Source organism: Pelmatolapia mariae, linkage group LG5 (assembly GCF_036321145.2).
Source record: "Pelmatolapia mariae isolate MD_Pm_ZW linkage group LG5, Pm_UMD_F_2, whole genome shotgun sequence".
NCBI classification, from domain to species: domain Eukaryota; kingdom Metazoa; phylum Chordata; class Actinopteri; order Cichliformes; family Cichlidae; genus Pelmatolapia; species Pelmatolapia mariae.
Genome location: NC_086231.1, coordinates 9,642,425 through 9,662,245, shown reverse-complemented (window position 1 = coordinate 9,662,245; position 19,821 = coordinate 9,642,425). Strand labels below are relative to the sequence as shown.

The 19,821-nt window shown below is 39.5% G+C and overlaps 1 protein-coding gene across 1 annotated transcript; it reads left to right on the top strand.

Annotated features, from left to right (window-relative positions):
* The first annotated feature begins 3,430 nt into the window (after positions 1–3,430).
* ece1 (endothelin converting enzyme 1) lies at positions 3,431–19,697 on the top strand. Its single transcript, XM_063473605.1, has 18 exons — positions 3,431–3,559; positions 6,032–6,167; positions 10,597–10,809; positions 10,912–11,036; positions 11,147–11,293; positions 11,713–11,778; positions 12,039–12,227; positions 12,871–13,013; positions 13,273–13,387; positions 15,619–15,729; positions 15,809–15,907; positions 16,044–16,121; positions 16,239–16,342; positions 16,594–16,704; positions 17,144–17,211; positions 17,282–17,472; positions 17,908–18,003; positions 18,686–19,697. The coding sequence occupies exons 1-18, from the start codon at positions 3,431–3,433 to the stop codon at positions 18,860–18,862; spliced, it is 2,298 nt and encodes a 765-aa protein (XP_063329675.1). The 3' UTR covers positions 18,863–19,697.
* Positions 19,698–19,821: the final 124 nt, after the last annotated feature.

The window sequence follows — 19,821 nt, the reverse complement described above, 5'->3', positions numbered from 1 at the left end:
TCCTTAATGGTAATGTGACCTGGGTGGCGCAGTTTGTTAATAAAAGTAGCAATCCATTCAACGCTTTCCTTGCCACTCTGATCTTTTCCTGTTACCAGAAACGCCTGAAAAGCTGTATCAATAGGAACCAGTAATTCCTCTAGCTCTCCCTGAAACAGTACACACAAGATTTATTGCAAAGGTTTTTTGTTTTGTTTTTTTTCTGTCCTCATTACTGAGGCAACAGGCTATGGGGAGTATTAGAAAACAAAGTTGTGTAATGTTAGTCGCTGTACTAAAAGATCTGTTTATGAATTGTAAGTGATAGGAAGTAGCTCCTTAGGTTTGGAAGTTTCAAATTAGCTCTTAAAAATGGATTGCACATTGCCTTTGAGAATAATCGGACCATTTGGAAATTGACTCTTTGAATTGCAAGCAAGAAACTAGATTGTGGTGTGTAGTTTAATATTCCCCAAAAATGATGTCCAATTATTCAAATATTTGAGATTTATTGTGAAATAGGCTGCTATGAATACATTCATAAACTCAGATGGGTTTTAAATTTTGCTTAATTTAAACACCATCACTAACCATTTTTTTGTGTTTTAGTTGTTTAAATGTGATTAAAGGTCAAAAATGTAGAACCCAAGAGACGGGTTTAGCTGCAACATTGACACCCAAAAAAAGAATTACAAGTCTAAACAAAGTCCAAAAGGCTTGTGCAAACACGACGGTAATACGGGAAACCACAAGGTGGGACACCAGGTGAAACAGCAGACAGCCTAACCAGTGACACGGGGCGAGACAGGAGTATATACACTCAGGGCTGATGGGGACAGGTGAAAATAAATAAGGACTGGTGAACCTAATGAGGGTGGGGCAGGGAATCACAAAAGTGGCAAAGCAACACACAAAGACACATATAACCACTCAAAAAGAGGAAGTGAGTGGTAGTGACACAGAGTGAAGAAAAAGGAAATACAGGAGACATGAGAAAGTAGTGCTTTTTAAGAAAATAAACGAGATAAATCTTAAAAACTAAATAAAAACCTAAACACTATATAAGCCATTCATGAAAGTTTCTTTATGTCCATCCATCATGTATCCAGTTTCGTTGACACTGTAGGATTTAACTGATATTCCATGTCCCCATTTGTGCACGTTCTACCAGGAGGAGCCATCCCACCCCTACCCACCTGGCTTGATTGGTGTCCCACTGGAAGAGGAGGTGGCTGGGGAGAGGGTGTTCTGGCCATCTCTGCTTAAATTGCTACCCCTGTGACCCCAACCTAGATAAGCACTGAAAAATGAAAGGATAGACAGTTATGGTTTAAATCTGTACCCTGCACCACATAATGACGTGCACCTTCACAGTAATATAACTATGTGTTTCTGCAACACAGACCACAACAGCTGTGATAGGGCTGTTTGGTAGCATTATATGGTATAACCTCAGTATATTGAGTAACACAGGGAGGATACCTCTGTGTAACAAAAGTTGTAACTGTCTCTTGCTTACAGTTATGCTAATAAAATAGCTAGTTTTCTGCATGTGTAGGCATTTTCTCATTTTCACAGTCATAAAAACACATGTATCAACTCAGCCTTCCTGCATTTTAGTAAAAGTAACTATTCCTGAAGTTTCATCAGCTCCAGATCCAAACAAAACCTGCTGGTAGAGCAATACACACAGATCAATACACACGTATAAATGCAAAAAATGACATCATCCAATTTTTCTTATTCAGTTCAGGGTCTTAGCTAGTCGCCAGTCCTTTAGAGAGACAGACAATCATGCACGCTGCCATTCACAACCACGGCCAACTTAGAATCAACAGTTAAGCTAGCATGTATGTGTTTGGACTCATGGAGGAGGCCAGAGTACCCACAGGAAGAACGTGTTCCAGCTGGGCAGCAGATTCAAACCTAGGCTACAGTGCTAGACACAATGCTATGAGAACCATATTGCTCTCCCTCCCATCATCACAGGTCAAAAATAAAGCAGCTGCTCGATAAAATCGAGCAGATTTTATCTTCTTCAGCAGATTAAAACGATTCGCAATATGATGTGTTGTCTAATAAACCAATGGATCCATGTGCAAGCCTCAGCTAATAGGGTTAAACTTCTTTGTCATTTGGTGACCAGCTTCCCACTCCAGCTCATAAAGAAAACTTTGAAGTGCTATTTCTATTCATTATTATGAAATATTCTTAGTATTACCTTACCTTTCAAGTTATTTTTCTTTTTATAATGGAAAGTTAGTGTGGTTGTGCATTATTGGTGTTTGTGTCGCTTACCCACTTAAATCAGCCAGACATTATACTTTGATAAATAGAGCCATGATACATTTTCTTTTATTTTTTACATATACTTCCCAAAGGAATTACTGCTGATGGTCAGTTGTAGATATTCTTTGTCTTATAACTATGTGTTTAGGTTATACCGGTGACAGGTTCCACTCACACGTCATGGTACAGGATTTCTGTTCTGTCACTTCCTGATTTATTTTGTAATCCTTGGACCATGTTCATTCCTGTTAGCTTTGCTTCTGGTCCTTCTTACGTTTCCCTCCAATTTTCCACCACACCTGTCCCCAATCAGATAATCACTCTTCCCAGCATATATACTCACAGCTTCCCTTCTGGGTGACTTCTTTTTAAAAATGCTTTTTCATGTTTGTGCCTTGTGCCCCTTTTTGGGTGAGGGATTAAACATGAGAAGAAGTGGCTATTATGACCTTCAGGTAACAATTGCAAAAGAAACTGAGCATGTATGTAAAAGATTTTTTTTTTTTTCTGTGCTCCTCCTCCCAGTCCATTGTGTCCTATAGAAAAGACAAAGGGCGTGAACTACAACTGCGCACTTGCCTCCCCAAATCTAAGTGAAACCACATTTGAGTATGTGCTTTCACACACACACTCACATAGACGCACACGCTCACACAATCAGTACCATACACTCAGTCTCAGTCATGTAAATTGCTGAAGTCAGAGCTGCTTCCCGTTTTTCAGTAGTTCCGGCTTCTCTGTTGCCATGTTTGCATAGACCGTGCTGAAAAGGAAGTCTACAGAAACTTTGCTCAGGAAGAGAGGGAGAGGAGAAGCGCAAGGAGATCGTACTTTCAGGAGGAGGAGGTTTTCCTACTGTTGTGAAGTTTGCTGCAGGGTCTCTCTGCCTGAAGCCATGGGGGCGTTTAGAGGTGTTGACAGAACTGGAGGGAGCAGAAAAGTGCTTTGAAAGGCAGACCAACACGTGTTGTTTTTTGTGTTCCATTTTTTTTCCCCCAAGCAGTTTTGCTGTGTGAGTGAAAGAAGTAAACCGGATCATTTTGTTTTCTCCTGATGGATTTTAGAGGGAAAGCCTACTCTGCCTTAAATTCCTGAAGAACAGACGCCGCACGCAAAAACTCTCACACACGTTAGTGGGATGTTATTAGATGCTTGAAGCAACATGGAAGCGCTGAGAGAGTCTTTTCTTAATTTGACTTTTCAGATGTCCGCATACAGGCGAGCCACCCTGGACGAGGAGGACCTGGTGGACTCCACCAGTGACGATATCTACCCATCAGCTCCCATGCAGGTAAGAATGCAAATGCCTGCGGCTAAAAATAAGAAACAGGTTGGTGCTGGTACTGGATTATTATAAAACGTGGGTAAGTGTGTAACTGTTGAGGTTTTGCACCTAGTGTAAGACGGCACTTTTTCTAAATTTCAATTACAGATGAACCAACAGCAGCTTAGGCTTATGATTAGATTTTTTTCTTTTTAATCAAGCTGTCCTCATTTAGTAGTTCAATAAAAGCTGCCACTCTAGCCATAGTATTAGTTTAGTATTAGTTTAACATGTCTATCCATAACTTTAAGATATCTAGTACTTAGAAATGTATTCCTATTCTGATTTATGAAGGAATTTGAAGTCTTCATGTAATGTTGCATTGGCCAAAACATCTAAATAGAGGCCTCATTCTGAACTGAGCCTGTGTATGAAATAGAAGATTATAAGATTAGTGAGTATATTTGCATGACAGTTGAACGAGAGATGGCCTAACCGCTAGTGAGCTGGGACATATCCTCCCCAGTGTCTGTAGTTCTCAAACTTAATTTGGATCCATTGGAATACTGTTAATGAATAAGTTTAAAAAAAAAAAAAAAAGACAGTGGGCTTTAAACTCTTTTTTTCTGAAGTCACCAGAAAAGGAAGACTGTGGTCACATCACTTGTGTGGGTTTCCTCCAGTTCTGTCCAGAGACAGCGTTTTGTTTTTGCTCAGTGATGGACGGGGTGCACCCAACTCTCACCCAGTATCAGCTGGTATCAGTCCACTGAAACTGGTTGGATAAGCAGTTAAGAAAAGGAATGAATTGATGGATAAATGCATAGCTGTCATTTTTATCATTTTCATACATGTTGGGTGCAGATTTCTGCCTCTTATTATTTATTTATTTTTATTCATGGTGGGGACAAAATAAAACACCTGTAAAATAAAATTGTCAGTGGTATAACTGAAAACAGTCTGTAGTGCAAACAATACTGAAACTTTACCTCCACTGTTTTGCTTGGCTTTCAGTGTGGCATCAAGCACAAATTAACCATGTCAACAGCAAAAATAATAAAGCTAGCTAAATTAAAGAATTCCCAACAGCATGTACTTGTATTTTACAGGAGCCTTACAGAAACATCCTGGAAATTTTATTCTCTGTAGTAAAAACAATGCAAAAAGCCATAGTCAAAACACTGTAAGAGTATGCTGTTGCTACTGCCCTTTCTTCTACTCATGTATTTGGTTGACAGCATTTTGAGATCATTTTACAGCATTTCTGAAATTTGGCAAATATTAATGTTTGGACAAATGTCTTAATTGTTACTTGTATAATTTAAAGATTTGTCGCCTGTGTCCTAAGAGAAGACCACAACGCAAGAATATTTCACAAATTGACTTTAGTTTTAAAACAGAATGAAATTGGTTGCTTTTTTCTCCCCATTGAGATGAAGTTGTCTTTATTTTTTTTATGATGGTTTTCACACAAGGAAGTTGTTGCGCACAGACACTGAAGCATTTAAGTGTGAAATCCTTTGTTTTTTCTGCTTTATGAAAGAACACAACATGTATAAAGGATTTCACTGAGACTGCAGATAGAGCATTTGGCCTCATTCCTTAAGTTAAACAGTCTGTTTAACTGTTCATGTCCATATAGTGCAGACACACACTGCTTTGTGCAGTTCATTCTTCAGTTCGTTCATTCTTTAGGTGCTTTATTTAACCAGGATTGAAACAGTGTTCAAACTGTGCCTAGATTCAAGTATAACGTGTCGGTTTTTTATTTTTGTGAAATGAAATGTAGCTTCCTAAGACTGTGGCAGACTACAGGTGAAAAAGTCTTGGCAGTGATTATCCCGATTGTGCTCAGAAATGCAGCTCTGCACCAAACCTGCTTAATTCACTAAGGCTCTGGGATTAAGAAGCCGTCTTTGCTTCGATCACACTTTAATTTGGCTTGTGAAAATGTCTTCTAATAGCAGCAAATCTGATCCCTATATTTATAGTTTGGGCATACCTGGCTTCAACACAGTGTAGTGTGTGGAATGAACAAAAGCCACCATTTATTTATAGGAGTCTCATTCAGACTGACCAGAGTTTGTAATGTGTCCATTGAAGGATATGAGTGACTCTTGGAGTCAAAGTCTTTGAGCCACTTTTCAGCAGATCGTTATCGGTAAACTCATCATTTAAAGGTGAACACCAAAAGCAGCAGATAAAGTTCAGCGTTGTCTTGTCTTATATTAGGCCAAAAGTAAACTGTGCTTTTATTAGTGAGGAAACAATGAAAGAATGCTTGACCTTTTTCCGTGTATGAGAGCTGAGGAGACTAATGGAGAAGCCATTGTGCTGTGAAACCATACCTGTCATCAAATCCCTGAGAAACTTTGTCTATACACAATATTTTCCAGTTTTTGTTCACAAGTAAATACACTCATTGTGTGTCATTCATGCAGTAGTGTCTGTGGCTTTGAATTTAAACAAGCCATCTAAAGGATTTGTGTATGTGTGTAGGTGAGTCTTCTGCATGGCCGTTCCTCATGTTGGCCGAGCAGGACACGGATGGAGAGCAGGCTAACGTGCTTGGTGTGCGTTTTGTCAGTGGGCCTGTTCATAACTCTCATCACAACTGGGATTTTCTACAAACAGAGTGAGTTCAAAGTTTTATTGACACCTCAGTATAACTATTATATTTGATCTTTCAGTGATTTTATATTTTTAATCTTATTTATTTTTTTCTGAAAGAATTAAAGAATCCTAGCCTGTAATTAACTTATACACTCAAGTTTTAAAATCAGCTGTTTCTAGTAACTAAGAAAATGATGCAGAAACAATCAAAATATTTGGATTACTGAAAATTTAATTTTCAAAATAAGTTTATTTCTAAAAAATAAAATAAATAAAAAATTGAATAAAAAATTACATTGAAAGGAGCCCAGTGCCTGTATTTACAAATTTCATAAATGACCCCACACAGCTTTCCTTTCTCCTTGCCACATCAACCATGTCTTGTGAAAGCTATAGGTGAAGTAGACAAATTATTGTTGGAGAAATTTTAGAACTGTCACAGCTACACTTACAAATATATAGATGGCTCAAAGGTGACCCTGCTTGATCCCTTGAAAGTTGAGGCCAATCAACAAATTTGTGCTTGATGTATTAGACACTCTTTTGCAATGTAGAAATGCAAAGGGTGACCTTGTGTCCACAAACCCAGAGCAAGACTCAAGAAAATCTAGCAAAACATACAAGCGCTACCCATTCATGCATTTTTCTTCCCTTTATCCAATTCAGGGTTGTAAGTGGGATTGGGAGATTCCCCCTGGACAGGTCTTGGGCTATTACAGGGTTAACACATGGACAATTGTTCATGCTCACATTTACATCTTCAGCCAGTTTACTGTAAAATCACCTAACCCTCTGAATTGTGGGAAGAAGCTGGAGTATCTGCCAAAAAACCATGCAGACACTGGGAAGACATGCAAACTCCATAGAGAAGGCCCAGACCCAGAATATTCTTGCTTTAAAGTGACAATGCTGACCACTGCTGTCCTAAGTGTTTTGAAAAGTCACCTCTGCAAAACATGAAATGGAAGGGATGCACAAGAATGGACTTGTGCATCACTTCCATTTTAATTACAGTAGTACCAGTTGGCCTCATTGCTTAATCAAAGAGACATGACTCCTAAATGTGAAGCTATAGCAAAAAGCTTACTTACTGCGCTTTTTTTCTTTCATTGTTCTGCACAAGGAAAGACTGTAAAACTGCAATTTGCTGGGGGGGTATTAAATAGGGAGTTGTGCAAAGTTTGTTCTTACTAGACTTATTAGATTCTTACTAGAATGTCTGGATTAAGTTTCTTCAAGTCTAAGCCAGAGACCTTATCGAAGAGTGAGGAGAGGCATGGCACTCAATGTTGTAAAAAAGTAAATATGACAGAATTCTATAATGGTCCAAATGAAGAGTGGGCAAATAAACTTCAAATTATATTAAAACTAAGTCTGTAAACTTTAAGCTTTTTTTCTATACATCTACATTTTGTCTTGGCATCCATTTAAAAAAATGTTTATGTTAATAACACTTCAAATAAACCCTAAGTGTTTGCTTGGGGGTATTTCCCAAGCCCAGAGCAAACCAGCTGCCAAGTGGCAAAATTTGTTTCTGGAAAGACTTTGGTATTGCAAAGTTAACTAAATACACTGAATGCAAATATAAATGCAACACTCTTGTTTTTGCTCCCATTTTTCATGAGCTGAACTCAAACATCTGAAAATTTTTCTACATACACAAAAGACCCGTGATTCTCAAATATTGTTCTCAAATCTTTATAAATCGGTGTTAGTGAGCACTTTTCCTTTACCAAGATAATCCATCCCACCTCACAGGTGTGGCATATCAAGGAGCTGATTAGACAGCATGAATATTGCATAGGTGTGCCTTAGACTGCCCACAATAAAAGGCCACTCTGAAATGTGCAGTTTGATCAAACGGCACAATGCCACAGATGTCGCAACCTTTGAGGGAGTGTGCAACTGGCATGCTGACTGCAGGAATGTCTACAGAGCTGTTGCCTGTGAAATGAATGTTAATTTCTCTACCATAAGCCGTCTCCAAAGACGTTTCAGAGAATCTGGCAGTACGTCCAACCGGCCTCACAACCGCAGACCACGTGTAACCACACCAGCCCAGGACCTTCACCTAGAGGATCGCCTGAGACCAGCCACCCAGACAGCTGCAGCAACAATTGGTTTGCATAACCAAAGAATTTCTGCACAAACTGTCTCAGGGAAGCTCATCTGCATGCTCGTCATCCTCATCGGGGTCTGGACCTGACTGCAGTTCGTCATTGTAACCGACTTGAGTGGGCAAACACTCACATTCGATGGCGTTTGGCACGTTGGGAAGGCGTTCTGTTCACAGATGAGTCCTGGTTTTCACTGTTTAGGGCAGATGGCAGACAGCGTGTGTGGGTGAGCGGTTTGCTGATGTCAACGTTGTGGCCCATGGTGGCGGTGGGGTTCTGGTATGGGCAGGCATATGTTATGGACAACGAACACAGGTGCATTTTATTGCTGGCATTTTGAATGCACAGAGGTACCGTGATGAGATCCTGAGGCCCATTGTTGTGCCATTCGTCCACGACCATCACCTCATGTTGCAGCATGATAACGCGCGGCCCCATATTGCAAGGATCTGTACACAATTCCTGGAAGCTGAAAACATCCCAGTTCATGCATGGCCAGCATATTCACCAGACATGTCACCCACTGAGCATGTTTGGGATGCTCTGGATCGTATACGACAGCGTGTTCCAGTTCCTGCCAATATTCAGCAACTTTGCACAGCTATTGAAGAGGAGTGGACCAACATTCCACAGGCCACGATCAACAACCTGATCAACTCAATGCGACAGAGATGTGTTGCCCTGCGTGAGGCACATGGTGGCCACACCAGATACTGACTGCTTTTCTGCCCCTCCACACCCCCCCCCCATAAAGCAAAACTGTGTACATTTCAGAGTGGCCTTTTATTGTGGGCAGTCTAAGGCACACCTTTACATTATTCATGCTGTCTAATCAGTCCCTTGATATGCCACACCTGTGAGGTGGGATGGATTATCTTGGTAACACTAACACAGATTTATAAAGATATGAGAACAATATTTGAGAATCATGGGTCTTTTGAAAATTTTTCTACATACACAGATGTTTGAGTTCAGCTCAATAAAAAATGGGAGCAAAAACAAAAATGTTGCATTTATATTTTTGTTCAGTGGTAGTTCCAGCTCCAGACATGGGCAGTACTGATATCTTACCTCAGGAATGGAAATCAACTTTGCTATAATGAGAGATAGTTTAAAGGAGAATTTTCAATAATACAATTCAATGATTTTTTTAAAAATAATTATAAATATAATTTTTTGTAATTATAAAGTAAAATTGCCAACTGAGGTAGAATCCCATGCTAAATTTTTACAAAAATCCTAAATGTATATTATTGTGGTCCTAATATTCCTTCACCAAAGTGCTGATATAGCTAGTGAAAGAGAAAAGGTAGTAAATAAGTCTTGCAACAGTGTGTTGTCGAATTATTCATTTTATTATTTTTGGCTAGTGGTGATTAGTTTCATGTATGTGAGAGATGAGGAAGAAAAAAGTCTAAAGTAGAAATTTGATTGTTAGATGCTTAAAAACAACCCTAGCTCTCTCTTGACCTTGTTCATTATGGAAAAAGGGGTTTATGGAATTGTATTGACATCCTGGTGGCGTCTCATCAATGGTAGCTTCCTTAAATTTACCATGGGAAACGTAATACCACTTCCTCCAATTCAGCACCACAAGTCAGATCACACTTTGAAATAATAAAAGGAACAAGGATGAAACCTCCTAAGGGTACTAACCTCATCACGGCACATATGTCTCAGTCTCTGACTCATACCTTATATGGACAAGCTGAAGGTCTTACAGGAAGTTTTGTAGTAGAGGTATTCACTGCTTACACTTCTGTAAATGCTAAAAGGTTTCTGTTCAACAGCTTTAATGTTTAGAACCGAGAATCTATAAGCCTCAGTGCTCTGCTTGATTCCTCTTTATTATTCTAGAGAACTAGCACATATATTCTGTATGGGAAAGTGTCATCTTAGATTTGGATGTTAAAACAGCTCAAAACACATGTTTGTGGTGTTTGTATAAAAACTGTACTTGACTCTTGAAATAATGAAATAATTGTTGAAGTAATCCTCAGTCTTCTGCCCTTTTCTGTTTAATATATTCATCTATTAATCAGACACTTTGATTAATAATTATTTATTAGTGGAACATGCCGCTTCCTCAAAAAGACCTGCCACGTATCACTTTTCAGCTAATTATTTCTAAAGAATATTGCAATACACAGTCCCTTCAGGTTGTATAAGATAATGGATTCCAGATGGTCAGAAAACCCTGGTTTTCTGATCCCACAATGAATTATTTTCAGATTATCCATTTTGGTTGTTTCCCACAAGCTGATAATGCTGAAAGTGAATTATCCATGAATTTAATATGTTTTAAAACTGTTTTTTGCTTTTTTTGTGCAACAGCACACCCAGGGTTGTGCCTAACAGAGCCATGCATTACTGTGGCCAGTGCGGTTCTGGGAGCAATGGACCGATCCGTAGATCCCTGCCAGGACTTCTATAACTTTGCTTGTGGGGGCTGGATAAAAAACAACCCACTATATGAGGGCAAGTCCCGCTGGGGTTCTTTCAGCAACCTGTGGGAACACAACATGCTTGTAATGAAGCAGTTATTAGGTAAAGATCCTTTATTTGAGTGCAGTTCAGTGTTTTTAGCTGCCTTTACCCCCATATTTTTAGCTTGTTTTTCACTGGTGTGATTTCATTGTATTTGGGCAGAAAACACAACAATGAAAGGTTTAAGTGATGCTGAAGAAAAGGCCCAGCGATATTATGAGGCCTGCATGAATGAGGCCAAGATTGAGGAGCTGGGAGCTAAGCCACTCCAGCAACTAATTGACCAGGTATGGTTATTCAACTTTAAAAGAAATCATTTTTATCGCTTTTAATAAAAGAATTGATTTTCTTGTCTCCATTAGTTTCTGAAAGTGTGCGTAATTCCTGTCTATTCCAGATCGGAGGATGGGGTCTGACTGAACCTTGGGACAAGGACAACTTCCAAAAAGTTCTGCGAACAGTGTCTGCCAACTTGCGTACTTCTCCTTTCTTCACTGTGTTTGTCAGCACAGACTCCAAAAACTCCAGTACTAACATCATCCAGGTGAGAAGAACAGAAGTTACAGGTTTTCATTGGCTTCATCTGTCCATGTTTTACTCATTTATCGAAAGCTATCCCTAAAGGCACTTCCTGAAGATCTATATAAAATCTCATCCAACAGAAGCATTTTTTAACAGCTTCCTCGAGGACAGGTTTTATCTGTTATTCTTGGACCAATTCCTTTGTTATTACTACAGTATTAGTCTGTCTGCTTTCAAAAGAATTCATTCCTTTTGTAGGGTGTCACAAGACCATGACAAAAAGGAAAAAGTGGGATCTCTGGCAAGTTTCTGCATTAGCCTGCATGCTGGTAACTCCAGCATGCAGGCTAATGCAGAAACTTGCCAAATGAAAACAAAAGGGCTGATTTTGAGCTTATACAGAGGCCGAACAGAGTCATAGGCTGTTTCTCTTAACACTAGGTGGATCAGACCAGCCTGGGACTACCTTCACGTGATTACTACCTCAACAAAACTGCAAATGAAAAGGTATTGTCTACAGTGTTAGACTGGTTTTAGTTATGAAAGTTTGCATGCAAGGGTGCACAGTAATTTAAACACACCCTGAGCCTCGTTGCCTTTTTACAAAAGGAAGTCAAATATTTAATATTCCTATTTTGGCCTCAGGGGATAACTCTGCGTAGTAGCATGTGGTTCCATAGTTTGAAATCTTTCCTAATTTAAGTTTATAATGCATTCAAACATTTTCTCCATACAACCCTGCCTCAATGTGCTGCCTTTCTTTATAGTATCTGACAGCATACCTCAACTTTCTAGTGGAGTTGGGAGTTCTTCTGGGTGGCACAAAGGAAAGTTCTCGGGCCATGATGGAGGAAGTTGTAGATTTTGAAACCACCCTGGCCAACATCACGGTCCCTCAGGAGGAGAGAAGAGATGAGGAGCTCATTTACAATAAGATGGAGGCAAAGGACCTGGCAGTGAGTGTCTCCAGAGATCTCTTCTTCTAACTTCAGGTTTAACCGCATGTTGCTGGGGTTCCAAAGCTGTCTCCGTTCCTACTGCAGACCTAACAGGCCCTGGAGCATGTCTTTGTTAGAGATTGTGTAAAGTCTTTCCCAGTTGAGTATCATCTTGAGATGTGGATTGCTACAAGACACATTTATACAGCACTCTTGTGTAACAACAGTACTGGTTAGTGAGAGCGATTCTGTTGCTTCAAGCTTGGAGTAAGCATTTCATGTTTTTCCTAATATTATAGGTTTCTTATGTCTAAGTTATGTCTTTGTTCTATTTGTGGCTGGCTTTATGCTGTACACTGTATGTTTGCATGTGATACCTCGTAGCTAGATCAGGAAATGCTGTGGTTTACTGAGAACCTTTGTGTGACTGCCATTTAGATTTTGGGGTGAGTGAAGTCAGATAGGCAAAGTATGCTGAACTTCCAGTGTTGGCCTTAGTTTTGATGGTATCGGCGAAGGGAAGAACAAATGTTTGCAGTATTTAAACTTTCTTCAAATGTCAACTGCACCGTGATGACCATGAATGTAAGTTTTTAAGATCACTATAAAGAAGCCCAGACTTTTCTCATCGTGCCTCAGTTGCTTGTTTTGTGTGTTGCAGAGTCTGGCTCCAGCAGTGGACTGGATGCCATACCTCAGAGAAATGTTTGCTTCTGTGTCACTTAATGAATCAGAGCCAGTGGTGGTTTATGCCAAAGAATACCTCCAGAAAGTGTCTGACCTCATAACTAAAACAAATAAAAGGTGAGATGCAAAGAAACTCTTAATCATTTTTTTCTTTAATGTGTCAAAGACAGGTTGTATAACGCTATGTGAACACAGCTATGTAAATATCTGTCCCCTTAGATTTATTATGCAGTCAAATAAATAAAATGGAGCAGAGGCGATCAACCGTCTACAATAAATCTTGTACATTTACATGATAAGACCCAACTGCTTGGATTTATTATTGTGAATTGCCCCTTCTTCAATTAACAGATATTTTTATCTTTTTTTTTGTAAGCCTTCTCAACAACTACATGATGATGAAAGTAGTGAGAAAGATGGCCTCAATTTTGGACCAAAAGTTCCAGGATGCAGAGCAGCGTTTCCTTGAGGTCATGTATGGAACCAAGAAGGTAAGGGATGAAGCCTTAGACCTTGTCACTATGATCAATGTCTTGCTGGTTATCTCAACACTCGAAGGGCATATTGGAATGCATCTGGGCACTGGCAGTTAAATTGGATATAAAAACATGTCAAACCAGCTTTAACTGGTGTTAATGTTAAATCTTTGCCAGATCAATTTGCATTTATTTCTATAATACTGCTTCTGTAGGGATGGGCTCTATCCTTTTGTGATCCTAAGTAAATTAAGTGGTTAAAAATGGATAGCACAAGTTCACATCAGTAATCAGAAGGCAGTTTATATTGTAAAGACTCTACAAATTCTAGCAATTAGACAGCCCTTATATGCGCAACCATTTCGCAAACAGCCACCAGACTACGGGAGAGGAAGACAAACGTGAAAGGCATAGGGGGTGGGGGGGTCTCTTTAGTGCATAAGGGGAAGTCTCTCAGTGGTGAGCCTATAGCAGCATAACTAGGAGATGGTTTGAGGTCACCTGATCCAGCCCTAACTGTGTAAGCTTTATCAAACAGCCTTGCATCTAATCTTAAAGTAGAGAGGGTGTCTGTCTTCAGAATCCAAGCCAACCTTCTCAGAAACGAGTGGCAGTAACAGCTAGGGGCAGAAGTAAGAATAAAATGAATATGTAAAGTGTTCACTTCATAAAATGCAGACACAGTAACAGGAATCTGCAGTTTCCTGTTCTGAAAACACTCCAACTCCAAACTGCATCCTTCTTTGTTTTTACTTGCATTTGAAAGTTTCTGGGTTGATTCAGAAATGACAGCTTGTTGAGTAATTCCTGCTTTAAGAGTTTGCTCAGTGACATAATGTAAGCATACAGTCTTGTGACATTTAAATTCAGATCAAAGGGTGCATTCACAAATATGACAGCAAGTTTGCTCACCTCACTCATTATGTTGAACTTTGTAGAGAGCTGAGTTAAACTGTCCAGGTCTTGAGTTGGTTGCTACATAAATACAGTGGCAGTAAATGACGTCACACCTCCCCAGAAAGAGTACAGATAATCTGCAGTCTTGTGAATGCAAAGTATTCACACTACTTTCCTATAATTAAAAAATAAAAAAAAATTTAAAAAAATGGCTGACATACAAAGAGCAGTTAACATTTTCAACTTTCTGGAGAGCAAAGGTTGATATGAAGTTATTTTTACAGTAAATAAAACCCAAATGATTTGCTCTACTAAACACAATGATACTACAGATTTTATTTTTATATTTTTCAAACAAAAATAAAACTTTATGAAAGGTCAGCTCAATCTCTAAAGTTGTGCTTCCTATTTGACTGTGAATACTCCAGTGACTTCATCCCTTATTGGAGGAAGATCCTGTTCCCTGTCTCATTACCCACTGGGGTCAAGCTGAAATAACAAACCAATACTCTGTGTGCGTCTTTGTTTCTGTTCCACATCTCATTTTCCATCTGTATGCCGAGCGGATTTTAAAGTTTTCTTGCTCTGAACACTTGCGTCTTTTTTTGCCTACAGCTCTGTCATTTTCACCTGAAGATAAACTTATGTTAGTCTAGAGGTAGCAAAATTAGACTTTGCAAATACAAGGAAAATCTTTAAAAACAGTTATGAGAAAAATTAATTTTGTAATTGCAAAATTTAATTTGAATAACTGAGGTTTGTTTTAAAGTGTATTTTAGATTTAGGGGAAAATGACAAATGTAACTACTTAACCAATGAAAGAGTTTCTAGTATCAGTGTCTTGTGACTCAGGGCAGCATCAAAAATTGGGCGTGGCATGTAGAGTGCTGTGAGCTATATACAATCGCTGAGCCTAGAGAGATGGCATTTAAAATTACAGCACAAAGGTCATAGACAAAGCAATTTATCAAGTATATGGTTCACTTTCTATCATAGAGCTCTTGGCATCCTTCATAAAATTGTTCCCAAAAATAGTAGTGTTACGTCTTAATTATATATTGAAACAGCAGGAATGCAATAAGCAGGATGCAGACCTCCACTTCAAAATTGGTGAATTTATTTCTAGCCATTTAGATCGGTTTATTGTAGTCGGGGTTCTATGCAATTTAAATGCAGCAAGTTAAAACTTATGAGGATTAGTCATGTGTAATCTGGGAAATCTAGGAGGTGGTGACTAATCTGAAGCAAGCAAAATATGGCAGCCTAAAAAAAACACTCCAAGGCAAATGACACCTAACAACCAGTGAAGGGTGCATCGTTTTCTTTAACGTGTCTTGGGTTTTTTGCAGAGCTGCACTCCACGCTGGAAGCTGTGCGTCAGCGACACAGACAGTGCCTTGGGCTTTGCTCTTGGAGCTATGTTTGTCAAAGCCACCTTTGCTGAGGACAGCAAAGCCATTGTAAGTGTTTCAAGGTTCTTCCTTCAAAATAGCATCTGCGAGAGATCGATTGACGTCTCTTTGTCTTCCTGTGCTTCAGGCTGAGAAAATGGTTACAGAAATTAAGCAGGCATTTGAGGATGGATTGAAGTATGTGAGCTGGATGGACACAGAAACAAAAAAGGCAGCAAAAGAAAAAGTGGGTATAAAGCATCCCGCTGATGCTTTATGGTGACATCTGTGCATGAACTGTTTTCTGTGTAGAAGTGGCAGAGAAATGCAGCACTGCCATCTGCTGTGAAAATATGTCTCTTACAAATTGTCATCTTTCACAGGCAGATGCAATATACAACATGGTCGGGTATCCTGAATTCATCATGAATGGCACGAAACTGGATAAAGTGTTCAATGATGTAGGTAAATGCAAAAGTGGATTACCTGTCCTAACTTCTCACTTTTGTTTGTCATGGTCTCTTTTGCCTACTTAAAATGCTGAATTTTATTTTCTGTTACTTTGATTCCTCTTTCAGTTTGCTGTGGTGTCAGGCCTTTACTTCCAGAATGTTATGCAGTACTACAACTTCTCAGGCAGAGTGACTGCAGACCAGCTGAGGAAACCTCCCAACCGAAACCAGTGAGTTCCTCAGTTTTAACCCTCTTTCCCACCATCCTTCTCACAGGGGAGGTAGCACACGGTTATGGGAGTGAATTTCTATTGGCGCGTGTGTGCATTGCACTGACGTAGCAGAACCAAACTTTGTCTCTAATTGAGCTATGGAGGAGGGGTTTAAGGTTCCCATTCGTTTCAAACTGATCTGAAGTCTGTGTAGGAACAGGAACTTGATGTTGATCTCATGAGGTGCATTCTTGTGCGTTGTTTTGCAGGTGGAGCATGACCCCTCCAACAGTAAATGCCTATTACAACCCAACAAAAAATGAGATGGTTCTGCCTGCAGGAATCCTGCAAGTTCCATTCTACAGTCACTCTTGGCCTAAGTATGTCCTCCATGTTCTATCGGAGTTTGCTAAATAAAGTAATTAACACTAACTTTATTCTGCTGTGAAAGGCATTTATATTTGGCTGACAAACTGACAGTCACATTTACTCACATTCGTATACTACTGAGATTCAAATCCAGAACTGCTGCTTTGAGGCAACAGTGCTAACAGCTGTTCCACCCAAACACAATTTTCCACCTTTTCAGTCTTTGTGTTCACTTGAAGCCAGTGGCCACTTAGATTAACGTGAAATACAAATGACTTTCTCACACTTGAGACCAGCACCTACACTATTTAAGCCCCTGAGGTCTGAGTCATCATGGGTGATGATATCATAGGCGATCAAAAGTTGTCAGTTTTGGCTTTAAATCATTGTCAGTGACTTAAAACTCAGCAAGTTTGTTTAACAACCCTCTAAATTTTCTTTATTGTGTAGAGCTCTCAATTTTGGTGGAATTGGAGTTGTCATGGGCCATGAGCTGACTCATGCATTTGATGACCAAGGTAAAAATCTTAATTTGTATTTTCAAAGTGACTTAAACTTGACCTAAACTAATAATATTTGTATTCAAAGGCAGGGAGTATGATAAAGATGGAAACCTACGCCCTTGGTGGAAGAACTCTTCTGTCGAAGCTTTCAAGAAGCAGACCCAGTGCATGGTGGAGCAGTATGGCAATTACAGCATCAACCAAGAGTCTCTGAATGGAAGACAAACGCTGGGAGAAAACATCGCTGACAACGGTGGACTCAAGGCTGCTTACAAGGTCTGTCAGATAAGAAGCACGGCTCACCTTGAAACCTCCTGAAATATTTAAATGTGCAGAAAGGGGCTTTCTGTGAGCAATGCTGGTATAAGACTGTATTTGGGTTATAACCAAGTTTTGACACATTGCATGCTTACAAGGTCAGAAGAGCAGTGCACAGATTTGCCATTAAGCCCCTGTAGCAGTTTATCTCTCAGGCCTGCTGTGGGTCATATCCATTAATCTGTATTGGAAAAAGGTTGTCTAGTTTACAGTGAAGCCTGGAAATGCAACAGGTGGCTATGAGTGGCCTTGTCAGCCTCTAGTTACTACTTCACATGCACACATTCTTTCCATGTAATGAAAGGTCATAAGCTGTGAGGCAGATGACCAAATGCTATAGAAGCAAAAGTGATGCCCTAGAAGTAAATGGAGGTGCTTCTTTTTGTTTTGAAGGCTTATTTAAACTGGATTAAAAAGAACGGTGAGGAGGCCACACTGCCAGCGCTGGGAATGACGAACCATCAGCTGTTTTTTGTGGGGTTTGCCCAGGTTTGTACCAACCATGCTGCTTCTGCTTTAAAGCCTTAAAGCACACCTCCAGATGTGTATTGAGCTGTAAACTGTTCAGAATAACAATTTGTGGTTACCATCTTGGCTTGGTTCTCAGCGTCGCATTTACCACACTCAAAGGATACACAAGTTTGCCACACTTGTTCTTGTTTGTTTCTGACAGGCTCTAAGAAAGCTGGTATGTCACAGATCTCGATTGTATGCTTGTATGCAAAAACATGGCTGTAGGAAGACAACAAGACCTATTATAAGCTTTGTAGTGTAAAACTCTGTAATAAACACCAATGCTAAAACACTGCTGTGAAAATAAGATGGGTGGTGGAGGGGACAGGTTTGAATAGAGAGATTTTGATCTTAAAGTCTGTCAAGATATGCTGCTCAAAAATTAAAGGAACACTTAAATCACACACTGGATCTTGATGAATAAAATATGAAAGTTGGAAAGTACATACTAGTCTGTGGAACTGAAAATCACTCCAAAAATCAAAGTGGGAGGCAAATCAAACTTTTTGGGCTTGTCTTGTTGTTGCCTCTCAAATGTACCTGTTGTCATGGTAATTTGCACCAAAGCAAATTATTCTCAACAGCTTTTTGAATAACTCTGAAGGATTAGGTAGAAAAAGAACTCATCCTTTTTGTCTCATCTCTGTTCCTCTCACAGGTATGGTGCTCTGTCAAGACACCTGAGAGCTCGCATGAGGGCGTTATGACAGACCCTCACAGTCCTCCGAGATTCAGGGTCATCGGCACAGTGTCAAATTCACGTGAATTCTCAAAGCACTTTGGATGCAAAGCAGATACTCCCATGAACCCAAATCACAAGTGTGAGCTTTGGTGATGCCTTGTTGATCACGGAGTTTAACAGGAGTGAAACTGACACTGGGGGTGGGGGTTGTTTAAGATACCGACAAAGCCTCATGAGACTGGGATGCAGGTATCACTGAAAGTCCCCCCTTGATACTTAGTGCTTATCAGGCTGTTTATCGGGACAAAATGTGGCTGCGGTGTTGGAAGGATTGCAATCTTCACTACTTCTATGCAAAGACCGTTTTAGCAAACTGCATTCCCTGAAACTGAGATTTAATGTCGCTTTATTTTGTTTTTGGTTTGTTTGAACGCTTTGAAAAACCACCTGATAGTTACGATGGAGGAACCACTCTTCTGGCTTCATATTTTCAAATGAGCAGATTAATGGGACTTTTTGTTACTTTCCACTGAGCTTTTATCTGCTGCTTTTATTGAATGTTATATTTAAAGTTTTTGTTCTTTTATACAAGTGAACCAGGAATTTAAAGATTTTTAACCTGAGGAAAGTGCAGTTAACACTGTTTTGTTCTTTTTGTTTTTTAAAGCCGTTAAGGGGTAAAAATACTGTTTTAATGATGTAAGTGTTTGCCTTTTAACACTTAATATTCCAAAAATATGTGTACAGTTTGGTCAGTGTCATTCAGAACTTGAGTAAGCAAAGCCACAATGTGCCATACCCATTTATACAGTTTGTCACAAATTTTGTACATTAAAACCAATCTAGAAACATTTCCCTTGTTCAGTTTATTTGATTCATGCATCACTTTAATTCACAGGCAAGATTCTGACCTGACACACGGTGACCAGAGGCCCAGATTCTGCATAGGTTTTGTTTGGGTCCAGTGGTCTTCCCTGGGCTAATTTTGGGTGTCATTTGACTTTTTGCAAAATATTTTCTGCATCAGTTTCATTGAAGTGTCTATGAAAAGAGTTGGGCACAGGTGACACCTGCCAAATTCATAGACTAGAAGTTAATGCTGTAAGGTTCTT